General features: G+C 39.4%; 1 protein-coding gene across 1 annotated transcript in view; it reads right to left on the bottom strand.

Annotated features, from left to right (window-relative positions):
- TLL2 (tolloid like 2) overlaps nucleotides 1-16,709 on the bottom strand; it is a 132,251-nt gene that overhangs the window by 50,758 nt on the left and 64,784 nt on the right. Inside the window, exons 4-5 of the mRNA XM_067709854.1 lie at nucleotides 6,138-6,293; nucleotides 4,146-4,263 (exon numbers count right to left, since the gene is read on the bottom strand). Coding sequence (XP_067565955.1) covers nucleotides 4,146-4,263; nucleotides 6,138-6,293 — 274 coding nt within the window. The remainder of the gene's footprint in view (nucleotides 1-4,145; nucleotides 4,264-6,137; nucleotides 6,294-16,709) is intronic.

The following is a 16,709-nucleotide window of genomic DNA, read 5'->3' as shown; positions in this document are numbered from 1 at the left end:
ATTACTGATTTGTAAGAATGCTTTGTACATTATGGGATCAAGTCCTTGACTATCAGACGTGTTACAAATATTTTTCTTGCTTTCTTATTTAACTTTGTTTTTTGTGTTGTTTTTGTCATATAAAATTTTAATGTAATTTCTTTATGTTCTTATGTTCTGTTTAGAAAGGCCATCTGCATTCCAAGATTATAAGTAAAATACACTCTTGCTTCCTTCTAATACTTTTCAAATTTTTGTTTCTTTTTCTTTTCAAAATGTTTATATCTTTGATCCAGCTAGAATAATTTTTGGTATAAGAAGTGAGGTAGGGCTTCCCTGGTGGCGCAGTGGTTAAGAGTCTGCCTGCCAATGCAGGGGACATGGGTTCGAGCCTTGGTCCAGGAAGATCCCACATGCCATGGAGCAACTAAGCCTGTGCGCCACAACTACTGAGCCTGTGCTCTAGAGACCTCGAGTCACAGCTACTGAGCCTGCGTGCCACAACTACTGAAGGCTGCACACCTAGAGCCCATGTTCCACAACAAAAGAAGCCACTGCAATGAGAAGCCCGTGTACCACACGAAGAGTAGCCCCTGCTTGCCGCAACTAGAGAAAGCCTGTGTGCAGCAACGAAGACCAAACGCAGCCAAAAATAAATAAATTAAAAAATAAATTAATTTTTTAAAAAAGAAGTGAGGTAGGATTCCAGCTTCATTTTTTTCACAATGAGCTATTTAATTATCCCAATGTTCAAATATCCCAATTGACTAATCCATCTTTCTCTCACTCATTTAAAATGCTACCTAAATTTGTGTATAAACATATTCATTTTAAACTCTTTTGTTCCATATTATCTATTTTTTATTGAGTTCCAAATGGTTTTAATTGTTATTATCTTCATTTGCATTTTAATATCCTATATGTTGGGATAGGACACCAAACACTCCCCTATCTCTGTCCCTGTCACTATTGTTTGGTTTCTCTCTCTCTCTCTCTTTCTCTCTCTCTGTTATTTCTACATGAAAAATTCTAATACCATTTGTTCAAGTTCTTAAAATACATGTATACACATACCCACATATACATACAAATCAGAATGGCATGAATTTATAGGTTATTTTAGGAAGTCCTGACATCTTTACTATGTTGGGCATTTCCATATCAGGAAATGGTATGCCTTTTCATTTTTTCTTCTTTTTTAAGTTTCTTTAGAGTTTTGGCATTTTCTTTCTATAAGTCTGGCATATGTTTGCATTTTTGTTAAGTTCATTCTTAAATATATTATCTACTATGTTTCTATTAAAGTTGTGATTTTCTCCATTATGAAAGTATATCAAATTATTTCATTAAAGGAAAAGTAATTAATTTTCTGTTTATTAATTTTGTAATCAGTCACTTTAATAGAGTCTCCTTTTGTTTCTGATAGCTCTTCGATTGATTTTCTGAGTGTTTTAGGCACACATTACATTAACTTCAAACAATACAAACACTGGCTTGTTCCTGCCAATATTCATTGTGTTTATCTCTTTCTCTTGTCAAATTACATTAGCTATTATTTCCAGAAAAAAATGTTAAATAATTGTGGTGATCATGAACATCTTTGATTTGTTCCTGACTCTAACAGAAATGCTTCTAGAATTATCTCTGATAAACATGAAATGTGCTTTGGAGATATATATATATATATACACATATATATATATGTATGTATGTGTGTGTTTGTGTGTGTGTGTGTGTGTGTGTGTGTGTAAGTCAGGGATCTATCCCTGACATCTCTTCTTGTACTACCGTGACTACTTTTTTAAAACAACAAAGGCATGTCGAAACGTGCAGATGTCTTTTTAGCATCTATTGAGACATGAATATGGCTTATCTCCTTTGATCTATCAATATGTTGAATAATGCAAAGATTTCCTAATGTTGAACTAGTCTTGTATTCCTTAGATAAACCTTCTTGGCAGCCTACTCTTCTATTCTATTTTTCACGGCTGTTCATAAGTTAGATGAGTCTATAATTTTCTTCCCTGGTGTCATCTTTTTCATTAGGGGGTAGCAATGCCATGATACTTCATTAAAAGTTAATTGGAAGAAAGTGTTCTTTTGTGCTCTAAAAAACTTAAATAGTGCCAGAATAATCTGTTTCTTGAAGTTTTGAAAGAATTCATCTGTGAAACTCTACATTGGAGGCGTGGGGAGAAAGTTTTTCTGTCAATTTTCTGATTTCTTTCAGTTACTGGCCTGTGCCAGCCCTTTATATTTACCTTGAAGTCATTCACATTATCCAGATTTCCACATTTCTTGCCTTAGAGTTTTATAAAGTACTCTTTTATGATTCTGCTGAATCTGTGGTTATTTCCCCCTTTTGCATGTCTGATTTTGTATATTTCTGCATTGTCACTTTTTTGTCTTAGACTAACGAGTAAGTAGTTTGTCTACAGTTGTTTGTTTATTCAAAGAATTTACTCTTCAATTTATCAGTCCTATAATGTGTTACCTTGTCCATTTTCTTCTGCTCTCACTAGGTTTGTTTTGTCGTGGTGGTGGGTTTTATGTATTTATTTATTTTGCTTATGTCTTTGACTTGAATATTTCATTGTCATTCTTAGTGATGTGGATATCTGAGGCTGTGGGTTTTCTTATGGACATAGCTTTACCCAGATCTCTTCAATTCTGAATTGTAGGGCTTTCATTTATCTAGACTTCTTATCATTTTAATCCTGATTTCTTTATGACCTAAGAGTTGTAAAAAAGGGAACTTTTAACTTACCAGGTAATGCAGGAGTATCTATTCTATCTTTTGTTGTTATTATGTTATGTCCAGTTTCACTGCTTTGCAATCAGAGAGTATTTTAATGTTATCTCTGCCTTTTAGAATTCATTGAGGTGTTCTTTTTTTTTTTTTTTTTTCGGTACGCGGGCCTCTCACTGTTGTGGCCTCTCCCGGTGCAGAGCAGAGGCTCCAGACGCGCAGGCTCAGCGGCCATGGCTCACGGGCCCATCCGCTCTGCGGCATGTGGGATGTGGGATCCTCGCGGACTGGGGCACGAACCCGTGTCCCCTGCATCAGCAGGCGGACTCTCAACCACCGCGCCACCAGGGAAGCCCACTGAGGTGTTCTTAATACTTAACAGATGAACAATGTCTATAAACATTCAGTAGGCATTTAAAAAATGTGTTATCAGGTTATAGAATCTGACTCATAGGATCAACTCTACTAATTATATTCTTCCAGTCCTCTACAAATCTCTACTTATTTTTCGGTCAACTTGACATTGACCTACTTGGGTTCACAGACATGAAATAAAGTCCTCTGCTGCTGGTGTTTCTCTCAATTTACCCTTGAAACCCCTGGGGCTTGTTTTATGACTCTTAATGCTATGCTATTTGGTGCATAAAGATTTATGACTGTTATATTCTCACCGTAGTTTGAATTCTTTCTCATTATAAAGTGTCTCACCATTTTTTTTTTTAGTACTTTCTGACTTAAAAAACAACAACAACAAAAAAGCCTGTCTACAACTAGAATTGTGATCCCAGCTTTATTTTTGTTGGTATTTGCCTGTATGCCTTCTTACCTTTTGCTTTTAAACCTTTCTGGATCATTTTCTTCAGTAGTCATCTCATGTATACAGCATGTAGTTGGGTTTAAGTTTTTGAACTAATATGGGAAACTTTTCCTTTCAATAGGAGAGTATATCACACTTACATTTATTGGCATAACAGACAGTCATAATCCAGTCATCTTATTATTTGTTATGTTTTCTGGAGGAAGTCTGTAAGCCCATGGAGCCCACAAAATTACATGAAGAATTTTGCATATATGTACATCCATAATGAGGGAGCCCATAGCTTCATCAGATTCTCAGTGGAATCACTGGCCCCAAGGCGGTTCAGAACCACTTTGTATGAAACACTCCCAATTCCTTCAACTGCTCCCATGACAGGAGATACAGACACCTTGTCATTCTGGAGTCTTCCTCTTGACCTACCCACTTTGTCCCTGGATTGTGAGTTCATTGAGGGCAAGAAGAGTTCCTGACAAATGCTGGGCTTCTATATATTACAGCATATTGGAAACACTTTGTTTCAGAGAGAAAATTCAAGACTCATGAGCCATCTGACTTGTCTGCCTCAGATTCCACTGAGGTGAACTTGCTTTCACTTACCCACAGGTTCTGTAACTGAACACAATAAAGCTTTCTTCATCCGTCCTCTCTATGAAGGTCACACAGGTGTGCTTTTCCCAGTGTCTCATGGCCTGCTTAAAAATGGCTCTCTGGCTTCCTGAAATGACAGGTCCATACCTTCCTTAGATGCTGGCTGACAACAAAGCATGTTCTAATGATCAAAAAAAGCTCATCTGGGTGCCCCAGAATAAAAATGAACTAGGACTAAGGATTTCCCTAGCTAAGAATACAGTATAACTTTCCTGAATTACCGAAACCTAGAGAGTAGGAGTTTGTGAATTGGGAGAGAGGGTAAAAATAGATTTTTCAGAATGTCCCCAGCTTCCCAACTTTTCCTTTGTATTGAAAGTACTTTTCTAAATTTTAAAAAATGTTACTCAGGTTATTCAATTTGGCAATTTTAGGCTCTTGAAGTAAATCACCAGCACTGCGTTCCACCCCTTCATTCTATTTTATACCTACAGGATGGTATTCCCATATGCTCTATAAATTCTATTTGCATGTACATTCATGCTACTTTTGCATTGGGGTTCAGTGTTTGCTGGGGGTTCCTTTTTTTTCAAATATAATAATCCTGTTGTATCATTCTTTTTTTAACATCTTTATTGGAGTATAATTGCTTTACAATGGTGTGTTAGTTTCTGCTGTATAACAAAGTGAATCAGCTATACATATATCCCCATATCCCCTCCCTCTTGAGCCTCCCTTTCACCCTCCCTATCCCACCCCTCTAGGTGGACACAAAGCACCGAGCTGATCTCCCTGTGCTATGAGGCTGCTTCCCACTAGCTATCTATTTTACATATGGTAGTGTATATATGTCCATGCCACTCTCTCACTTAGTCTTGCTGGGGTATCCTTGAGCCTAATTTTCTGCAAGTCCTTTGAAAACAGATGAATTTCATACTTCCTCTGAACCTTTCTTCATATTTCCCTGATTAGAAATTGGAAAAGCAATAAGTAAATTGGGAGCAAGAATAAAGTAAACTCTAGGCTGATAGTTTCATCTAGTCAATAAGTATTCTTTTCAAAATCTATCAGTCTGAAATAAATAATACTACTGTATTTTGATTTTGCTAGAAGCAATGAGAAGGATCTAGAAAAATAGTTGTTTGGGAAGTACACAGGATGGTTGGGGATTGGGTCTGAATTCTAGAAAGACTTTGTTGCAAAAAACAAACCAACGAACCATTGGGAGGCTCCCATCATAGTGTAGAAGATGCGGATGTGGTGTCATAATGTCCCCCCAAAACATACATATAGAAGAAAGAGTAACTTAGCCATCCAAGTGTCAAGTGACATCTTGACACTTTTAGTTAAAATTGTTTATAGAGCAATTACTCACCAAAATGGCAATCCTACTAATAACAAATATCTCCGTGTAAACAAAGTTCTCTATATAAAATTAGTTAATTTGGAAGAAGATTATATAAATCTTTGGCCAGAAAAGCACACCAGACCTGAAAGAACATGGTTAAGACACCAAGGAACAAAAGTTAGTAGCTGATGACAAGTCCCACATTTTAATTCTTTAGGAACACATCTCTCTCTCTTATTAGGGCTGAGGGCCCCTTGAGAGCAGGATGACATCTTAGTCATATTTTTATCACCAGCACCTAATTAAGGATCTGGCACTGGTGGCCCTGGGTTAATGCCATGGGAGTGCAACGGAACCAAGGGCATGGATGCTGTCAGGAAGGAGGGTGGGGACTCCACCAGGGTCATAGGGTCACCACCTGCATGAAGCCTCAGGGACTAGGTGACCACTTTTGAGGACATAGCACCAACAGAGACTGCAGTTTCCTCAGGTCGATTGCACTAGACCCTGTGGGCAAGAGGGAGCTTCAGCAGGGGGACTGCTATGGCTCCGGCGTCTGTTCCATCCCACCGAAGTCCTTCCTTGGAGGACTTTGCCCACCTAGGAAGACAAATCATCCAGCCCCAAATCAGGCCTCATTTGGAGCTACTGACCAGTGAAGTTCCCTCCAATGACATAGGGGATGACCCCTCCTGGCCATATCCTCTCTGTCCTTGAGGTTGTAGCTCTTCGGACCCGGGGAGAGAAGGTCTCAGCTCCAGCATGCAAGGTCCCAGGGCTCTGTGGAAGCATAGCATTCTCCTTGCCATCTGCAAGAGAGTCATGATGCCATTTACTTTGTGTGGACATATATTTTCAGTTCTCTTGGGTATTTGCCAAAGAGTGGAATTGTTGGGGCATATAGTAATTCTATGTTTAACCTTTTAGAGGACTATCAGACTATTTTCCAAAGGAGCTGCATCATTTTACATTCCCACCAGCAAAGCATCAGGGTTCCAGTGTCTCCACATCCTCGTCAACACTTGTTATCATCAATCTTTTTGATTATAGCCATCCTAATGGGTGTGAAGTGGGTGGCATCTCATTGTGGTTCTGATTTACATTTCCCTAATGACTAATGATGTTGAATGTCTCTTCGTGTGCTTACTAGTCATTCGTATATCTTCTTTGGAGAAATGTCTATTCAAATCTTTTGTCCATTTCTTAATTGTGTTGTCTTTTTATTGTTGTGTTGTAATTATTCTTTATATATTCTGGATACCAGACCCTTATCAGATATATGATCTGCAAACATTTTCTTCTATTCTATAGATTGTCTTTTCATTTTTATGATACTGTCCTTTGAAGCACAAAAGTTTTTAATTTTGATGAAGTCCAATCTATGCATTTTTTTGTTGCCTTTTTGTATCATATATAATAAATTACAGGCATACCTTGTTTAATTGTGCTTCACTTTATTGTGTGTTTTTTACAAATTGAAGGTTTTTGGCAACCCTGAATTGTCAGGTGATGGTTAACATTTTTTAGCAGTATTTTTAAATTAAGGTATGTACATTATTTTTTTCAGACATAATGCTTTTGCACACTTAATAAACTACAGTATATTGTAAACATAACTTTTATATGCAGTGAGAAACCAAAAAATTTGTGCAACTCACTTTATTGCCATTTTCATTTTATTGCGGTAGTCTGGAACCGAACCTACAATATTTCTGAGGTGTACCTGTACAGCTTAATCCAAACTCATAATGATTTATATCTATGTTTAGTTCTATACTTTTCGCTCTTGTATTTAGCTCTTCAATCATTTTGAGTTAATTTTTGTATATGGTGTGAGGTAGGGGTCTAATTTCATTCTTTTGTATGCAATATCCAGTTGTACTAGCACCGTTGGATGAAAAGACTAGTTTTTCCCCCATGGAATTGTCTTGGCACCTTTGTAACAAATCAATCGGCCATCCTTTTCTAGCTTCTTGAGTTGAATGTTTGGCACATTAATTTTCAATCTTTCTTACATTCTAATATTACCATTTTAATACTAAAATTTCTCTGAGTTCCTCTTTGCCTGCATCCCATCTTTTGACATGTACATTTCAATGTTAGACTTTGATATATTCTGTAAGTTCCATTTGGACTTTGTTCTTTGATCCTTGGATTATTTAGAGGTGTGATTTTTAATTTCTAAACATTTGTCTCTCTGTGTGTGTTATTGATGTCTAACATTGCTTTGTGTTCCAAGGACCTATTCTCCAAGGCACAGGTCAGCAAACTTTTTCTGTAAAAAGCCAGATAGTAAATATTTTAAGTTTTGTGGTTAATATATTCTCTATTGCAACTACCCAACTCTGCTATTATAGTGTGAAAGCAGCCGTAGACACTGTGTAAATGAATGGGTATGGCTGTGTTCCAATAACATTTTATTTGCAAAAACAGATGGCAGGCTGGATTTGGCCTTCTGGCCATGGATGGTGGCCCATGCTCCAAGGTATCAATTCTTTGTTGTTTTGAGCCTTGCTTTGTAGCCCACTACGTGATTGTTTTTATAAATATTCCTTATAACCTTGAAATAATGTGCATCAGTTTCCAAAATTGATGGTTGAAGGGTGCTACATCTGTTCAAATATTCTACTTACAAATGTTTTTGGCTCCTTAGTGTATCTGCTACCGAGAAAAGTGTTTTAAACAACCTTGAGAACTAAGCCTGTGAACTGTCATCTTCTCCTTTATTTTTAATTTTTCCTTCATATTGTTCAAGGCTATGCTGGTTAAATAAGACAAGTTAAGGATTGTTAAATGTTCTAGATAAATTGCTTCTTTCATCATTAAATACCTTCTGTATCTGTAATAATGTTCATCCATAATAAAGATTATTTTGACTGATATTAATATTGCTATGCCAGTTTTATTTTGATTAGTATTTGCCTCATATAACTTTTCTGCATCTACATATTTTCAATCTTTTTGTGTAATTATGTGTTTTGTTTTAAATGAGTCATTCAATAGGTGTTATTCTGTGAGCAATACATTTCCCACAAGAAACAATAAAACAAGTTTTGCAATGGTCATAATGTTGAGGTTCAATATTACTTTTTTACTGTATATGAAATAGTTTTTGTAAATTGAAAAAATTTTGAAATAATTGTAGATCTACATGAAGTTGCAAGAAATAATACTGAGAGACTTTTTATACCCTTTACTCTGTTTCCCCCAATAGAAATATTTTATGAAACTATAGTACATTATTGCAACTGGGATATGGACATCTACTGATCTCATTCAGATTTCCCCACCATTATGTATACTTGTGTGTGTGTGTGTGTGTGTGTGTGTGTGTGTGTGTCTAGTTCTACACAGTTTTATAACATGTATAGGTTTGTGTATCTACCACCACATTCAAGATACTGAATAGTTCCATCACCATAAGGATCCCTCATATTGTCATTTTAAAATCACATCCACCTCCCTTCCCCTCCCTCCCAACCCATCCCTACACTCTCAACCACTAATCTGTTCTCCATTGCAAAAATGTTTTCATTTGAAGAATATTATTTAAATGGAATCCTACAATGTATAACCTTTGGGAATTGGCTTTTCTCACTCAGTGCAATTCCCTGGAGATTCATCCAAGTTGTTGCATGTATAAATAGTTTCCTTTTATTGTTGAGTAGTACACAGTTTGTTTAACCATTTACCTGTTGAAGGACATCTGGGTTGTTTCCAGCTCTTACAAACAAACCTGTTATGAATATTCATGAACAGGTGTTTTTGTGAAGATATTTATTTCTCTGAGATAAATACCCAATATGCTGGGTCATATGGTAATAGGGTTTACTTCTGGGTTCTCTATTATGTTCCATTGATCAATGTGTTTATCCCTCTGGTAATATAACACTGTCTTATTACTGTAATTTTATACAGTCAGTCCTCCATACCCCTGGGTTTAACATTGGAGATTCAACCAACTGTGGATCAAAAGTATATTTTTAATTCCAGAGAGTTCCAAAAAGCAAAACTTGAATTTGCCGTGCACCAGCAAATATGTAGCATTTACAATGCATTAGGTATTAAAAGTAATCTGGAGATGATCTGAAGTATATGGGAAGATGTGCATAGTTTATATGTAAATACTATGCCATTTTATATAAGGTGCTTAAGCATCCACAGATTTTGGTATCCATGAAGGGTCCTGAAACCAATCCCCCAGGGATATTGAGGAAGGCTTGTAGTAAGCCTTAATATCAGGCAGAGTGATTACTCTCATTTTAGACTTCTTTTCCATTGTTTTAGCTATGTTTCCATATGAATTTTGTGTCTTTCCATATAAATTTTAGGGTAAGCTTATCTATGTCTACAAAAAAAAATGTTGAGATTTTAATGGGAATTACATTAAAACTACAGATCAATTTGGAGAGAAATGGCATCTTTATTATATTGAGTCTTCCTTCCAATCCATGGACATGGTATTTCTCTCCATTTATGTAGGTCTTTATTTCTTTCACCAGCATTGTGTAATTTTCAGTACACAAATATTATACATGTTTTTTAAAGTGTATAAGTATTTCATTTTTGTTGAGTGATTATAAATGGTACTGTGTTTTTAATTTTGGTTTCTGCACATTAATTATTAGAAATATAAGCATTTTTTTGTGTTTTGGTCTTGTATTCTGCCATCTTCTTAAACTCACTAATTAGTTCTAGGAGTTGTTTGTTTGTGGTAGATTCCTTGAGATCTTCTATATAGACAAACACGTCATTTGGAAATCAGAACAGTTTTATTTCTTCCTTTCCAATTTGTATGCCTTTAATTTCTTTTTCTTGCCTTATTACAGTGTCTACAACTTCTAGAACTACTTTGGTTTTCTGTTTGTTTGTTTTTTTAACATCTTTATTGGAGTACAATTGCTCTAAAATGGTGTATTAGTTTCTGCTTTATAACAAAGTGAATCAGCCATACATATACATATATCCCCATATCTCCTCCCTCTTGTGTTTCCTCCCACCCTCCCTATCCCATCCCTCTAGGTGGTCACAAAGCACTGAGCTGATCTCCCTGTGCTATGTGGCAGCTTCCCATTAGCTACTGATTTTACATTTGGTAGTGTATATATGTCCATGCCACTCTCTCACTTCATCCCAGCTTACCCTTCCCCCTTCCTCGTGTCCTTAAGTCCATTCTCTACATCTGCATCTTTATTCCTGTCCTGTCCCTAGGTTCTTCAGAACCATTTTTTCTTTTTTTTTAGATTCCATATATATGTGTTAGCACACGGTATTTGTTTCTCTCTTTCTGACTTACTTCACTCTATATGACAGACTCTAGGTTCATCCACCTCACTACAAATAAGTCAATTTCATTTTTTTATGGCTTAGTAATATTCCATTGTATATATGTGCCACATCTTCTTTATCAATTCATCAGTCGATGATCAACTTAGGTTTCTTCCATGTCCTGGCTATTATAAATCGTGCTGCAATGAACATCGTGGTACATGTCTTTTTGAATTATGGTTTTCTCAGGGTATATGCCCAGTAGTGGGATTGCTGGGTCATATGGTACTTCTATTTTTAGTTTTTTAAGGAACCTCCATACTGTTCTCCATAGTGGCTGTATCAATTTACATTCCCACCAACAGTGCAAAAGCATTCCCTTTTCTCCACACCCTCTCCAGCATTTATTGTTTGTGGATTTTTTGATGATGGCCATTGTGACTGGTGTGAGGTGATACCTCATTGTAGTTTTGATTTGCATGACTAGTGATGTTGAGCATCCTTTCATGTGTTTGTTGGCAATCTGTGATTACCTCCGAAGCCCGAGCCTCAGCTCCCAGCCCCCGCCCGCCCCGGCAGGTGAGCAGACAAGCCTCTCGGGCTGGTGAGTGCTGGTCCGCACCAATCCTCTGTGTGGGAATCTCTACACTTTGCCCTCCGCACCCCTGTGGCTGCGCTCTCCTCCATGGCTCCAGAGCTTCCCCTCTCCGCCACCCGCAGTCTCTGCCCATGAAGGGGCTTCCTAGTGTATGGAAACCTTTCCTCCTTCACAGCTCCCTCCCACTGGTGCAGGTCCCATTCCTATTCTTTTGTCTCTCTTTTTTCTTTTTTGTTTTGCCCTACCCAGGTACGTGGGGAGTTTATTGCCTTTTGGGAGGTCTGAGGTCTTCTGCAGCATTCAGTAGGTGTTCTGCAGGAGTTGTTCCACATGTAGGTGTATTTCTGATGTATTTGTGGGGAGGAAGGTGAACTCCACGTCTTACTCTTCTGCCATCTTGAAGCTCCTCCCCCTCAGATCTATTTTCTGTTTCAATAATTCTCTCTTCAGTTGTGTTCAATATACTATTTATCCCATTCCAGTTTCAATAAATACAGTTATCATTACCAAAAGCCCTATTTAGTGGCTTCTAAATTGATCTGTTCTTTTTCTCCCCCACAATAGTTTCAAATTCTCCCATTGGCTCTTTAGTCATTTTATGTATACCTATTTAATCTCACACAGATTCTTCTATTATTTCTGCATCTTGGGGTACTAATTCTCCAAGTTATTGTCTCTGTTGATTATCCTTCATGGATTAACTTTTTGTGTTTCTAATGTTTTCAGTTAAAGTTCATTTTTGTGGGGGAGGGTTATTCCTTTCTGCAAGAATCTCATATGCCCTCAGCAATGAGTGTGACCCTGATTTTCATTTTTTCAGGGCTCTTGGGATTCTATGGGTCCTAGATCAATTTTTATGTTAATTTCTAAGTTTATGGTTTCCATACATAGGAAATGAAATTTGAGAACTTATACCTGTCTCAGGAACAGGCTTTGGGATTCAGTTTCTCATAGAAGATATGTTTTTACCCCCACTTAGAACCTAGGAAAGATAGCAAGATTTCTTGCCCCTTCTTTCAGCCACTGGACAGAGTTTTTCTAGTCTTTTCTTTTCTTTCTTTCTTTGTTTTTTCTTTCTTTCTTTCTTCTTTCTTTCTTTCTTTCTCTCTCTCTCTTTTTCTTTCTTTTTTAATGATTAGGAAGCCCTTTGAAGGAGTTCATTTTATGCAAGATCTCAGTCTCCAAGGCCACGGGACCAAGGCCACAAATCCTGAACCTATATAGCTGTTACATGGGCATAAAAAAACCACCAGCCCTCAGTACCCCAAATCCTGGCCCAGTCTCAGTGCCCTCTGCACAGTTTTGCCACCATCTGAAGCTTAGTTTCATGGGTTTATGTTCCCTGTTCTTTTCTGATAATGACAATTTCCCTATCTTTTCTTTGAGCTTAACTCTGTATTTTTAATTTGGAGTAAGAGGAAGGTTATATTTTTTTCCAGTAGTTCTATGTTTGTAAAAGGGGTCCCTGCCAGTTCAGTTGCCAGAACAAGAAAGTTGGCATATAACACATTTTTAAGCCTGAACATAATTGTTTTACTGCTAGAATTTCTAGATCAGAAGTCACACACTTGCAGCTCTTGGGATAAACCCAACCCACAGATGTGTTTTGTTTGGCCTGGATGCTTTTGGCCTACACTTTGGGTTTTTGTTTTGTTTTGTTTAAAAACAAAGTTGGCTTCTCATTTGAGAAGCCAACTTTTAAAAATCAAGGAATTTCACATAAAAATCCAGATTTTCTAGTTTTTCTTTAAAAATGGAAAGATCTGGCAACAGTGGGCCCATCTTCCATCATTTACAACCCATAGCAGTTAAGTAGCACCTGCTCTCTACAGTCAGGGTACACGTTTTCCTGGTTGTTAGAATCTATCTCCCACTCCTCAGGGTCCCATCCAGGCATTTCACCCATTGACATTACCTGCTTGGTCTCTACAGATATTCTAACTTGCTCTCCCAGCCCAGGACTACAAATTGCATCCAGATTTCAAATGTGAGTTGCCCCAGTAGACTGACTGGAAGCTCCATGGGGGCAGGGACTGTGGTTGGCTCATTCACCACTCTATTCACACCCAGCACAGTGTCAGGCTGGTGGTAAGCATTCGGTGCTCTTGGATTTTGAATTAATTAGTTAAAGAATGGATGAGTTATTCTAAAAATAAACAACCCAACAGTCCAAACAATTCTGCGGCAGAAACCTCTCCAAAATGTTGGCAGCCCTGAAGTCCTTAATGTTTAAATCCTGAGAATCCTGTCTTAAGTAATCACAGGCAGTGATGTAGCAAGTGGAAGTTTGTTATTTCCCATACGGTTTTCAACAAGTCTCTTAATTTTCCTCCGCCGCCAACTCTCCTTTGGAGAATGGGCAAAAATATCAATACTTCTCTATCTGAGGGACTAACACTAAGAAATCCAATGTTTCTCAGAGAAGCTGTGCTATATACACACGTGACCCAGTAATGTTAGGGCCTGGTGCAGCCGAGTCAGCATGGGAAAATCTTAAGTGCACCTGGAGAGAGACTGGGGTGTAATTTCCAGAGATGGGTTATTGAATGACAGCTTCCCCCTCGGTCCAGTGAGAAATTTAATTTGCTGAGGACTCAACACAGGAAGCATTTGCCGATTAAAAATATGTCTAAACAGATGTTCTGCTTAGCCTGGAAGAAGGATCTTAATGCAACTGTCATTATTGGATTTTCTTGGATTACTACTATCTGGAATTGGAGTCCCAATAGAAGGATGTAATTATTTATTATGGTCCAAGAGGCCTGCATCTGAAGAGGAGCAAATGCAGAGGAGGACTCCCTTCAAGGGTGTCTGAAGGGATTTAACATGCTGGGGGCGGGGTGGGCTGGGGGATAAAGTCCATTTAAATTCTCTGGCTCTGGGAGTGTACCCTATCCTCTCTGAAAATCTGCCATAGCTATTCGATGTTCCGTTTCCAGCTGAAGGCACAGCCGTATTATAAATGGCACAGCCTCCTCAAGCAAGGAACTGCGGATTTTCGATTAGTCAACCGGTCCCTCCTACACTGGAAGTAAACATCCTGACAGTCCAGCCACCTGCATAACCCTCACCCCACGGGTGACTGGCAAATTCGCACCTTGCCTGTGGCGATCTTGAAAGGCTCAGTAAAGGGGGAGACTGTGGATTATTCTGCACGATGGTTCCCAAACCTGACTGCACATTGGATTCAATCAGGAAACTTTTAAAAAATTCTGGTGTCCGCCCCCCTGCCCTGAGATTGGGACTCAATTGGCCTAGAGGACTGTCAAGGCATCTGTGCTTTTTCAGGCTCCCCAGGTGATCCGGATGCATAAGGAAGTGTGAGAACCACTGATGTAGCCCAAAGATTACGAGCAAGAGATTCAGGGTCAGGGGGACTTAGGCTCAAGGTAAATGCTGCCATTCACTACCTGTGTGGCTCTAGATGAGCCACTGTCCCCTGAGATCTCCTTCCTGCTGCATGGTGATGTCATGGGCATGGAACCAGGCAATGAACATCAAACGTCTGCTGTGTAAGGGCTCAATGAGAGCTGCAGTTATCACCATCACATCTGCATTTGGGGACAGGCTAGAAAGAATGCCTAAAGTCAGGTTCAATGGTTACACCCAGATATGCTGACATAAGTGACATTCAGGGGTCAGGTGAGGCTCTGTGCCCAAGTTTGAGGGATCCCTGCTCTCTGGTGCAACCTGATTCCATTATTATTTGCGGCAGCACAGAGCCCTTAGGGACTGCTACAGAAAGTGAAAGGTCCATTCTCTTTTATGAATATGGTTCTGGAAATCAGGCTCTACCAAAACAGTCGCAGCTTCATTTGAGGAACAGTTACACACTCCATTTCATTAATCCCATTATCGGCCCCGAAATGCATGCTGAGCTCTCATCTCCAGGGTAGGAAGGCTCCTCAGACCAGTCTGCCAAGGGGTGCCGAGTGAGCAATTCCCCAAGCCCCCCAGACCTCCCCAAAGCTGGAAGCACAAATCCCCGCCATCAGGGCTGAGGGGAGCAACATAATGCCAGGAAATACACCTGGTCCTGCAGCCAGCCGACCAGGGGCTTCCCTCAGATCCTTTCTCCTGCTTGGGCGGTCCCTTTTTCTGAGGGTGGCGGAAGCGGGGTGGGTTGTGATTAAAGGGGAATCTGAGATTGACACAACTTGCCTTATCTTTAATTCAAACAAAAACAAGAGGCACCCAGGCTGGCACCTGACAGTGTCCTGGAGGGACAGATGGGAAGGCTGGGGGAACAAGCTAGAAGGGATGGCCTTCACCTCACCTTGGGGGTCTCCTTCCTCCTCAGGCTCACCCTGGATGCTTAAAGACCTGCTCGTCTGCTGCTGTAATACAGAGTGAAGGGACTGGCCTAACCTTGACATTATCCTCTTGAAACACACCAGGATCATTTGAGGGGCTGCAGACTATGGATGTAGCCAGCTGCAGGGGTGTGCGGCATGGGTGGGGCAGTGCTGTCATCATCCTCCTCAAGACACCCAAGAAGATCTCTCGTCGCCGTGTGAGTACCGTGTACAACCCAACCAGAGGCAGAATTGTAATGGGCTGCGGGAGCCTTATTCCTTCCTGTCTTCCTTAATGGTGTTTCTGTGCAGCTGTTAAACAGCTGTGAAATCCCAGTCCAGAGGTGGACAATGCACTTTTCGTGCTGGATAATCTAATTCTTGGAGGTGAAGGTGGAGAGAGAGAAGGGGAAGAGCTACACTCATTGGGTACCTTTTAAGTTCCAGACACATGGCGATGAGCTTTGCATAAATATTGTTTCTAATTCTCTCCAAACCTTAGATGAAGAGCTGGATAACTTATCCAAGGTTGTAACTACTAAGTGGCTTGCTGGGATGCAAACCCAAGTGTGTCTGACTGTTCAAGTTTATTTGGTTGGGTAATATGATGCCCAAAAAACCAGTAAATATTAATATTAAAAATTCTGACAATAGCTATTGCTGGTGAGCAGGAAAGATGCAGGGAGGGAAGGCAGTAGATGGTCTCCAAATATGGCCACAGCTCTCATCCCTGTAAGTTCATGCCACTTCTCACATTAAGGGGTGGAATCTATTTTCTTTTCCTTGAAGCTGAGCTGGCCCTTTGGCTTGTTTTGACCAATAGAATGTGGCAGAAGTAGCATTCAGAGTCCATGCCTTAAGTGGACGGGTGGCTTCTGTCTCCTCTCTCTGGCAAGCCAGCCACCATGCTATAAAAAATCCTTAGACAACTAAATGGTGAAGGTCCATGTGGAAAGACAGCATGTGGAGGCACAGTGAGGCACCAAACATGTGACTAAAGCTTTTTTTTGGCCCTCTCGGCCCAGCCCAGCTGCTAGATGAATGTAATCAAGTGAGTGACCCCA

Source organism: Pseudorca crassidens, chromosome 16 (genome assembly GCF_039906515.1).
Source record: "Pseudorca crassidens isolate mPseCra1 chromosome 16, mPseCra1.hap1, whole genome shotgun sequence".
Taxonomy (NCBI): domain Eukaryota; kingdom Metazoa; phylum Chordata; class Mammalia; order Artiodactyla; family Delphinidae; genus Pseudorca; species Pseudorca crassidens.
This window is presented reverse-complemented; position numbering and strand designations above follow the sequence as displayed.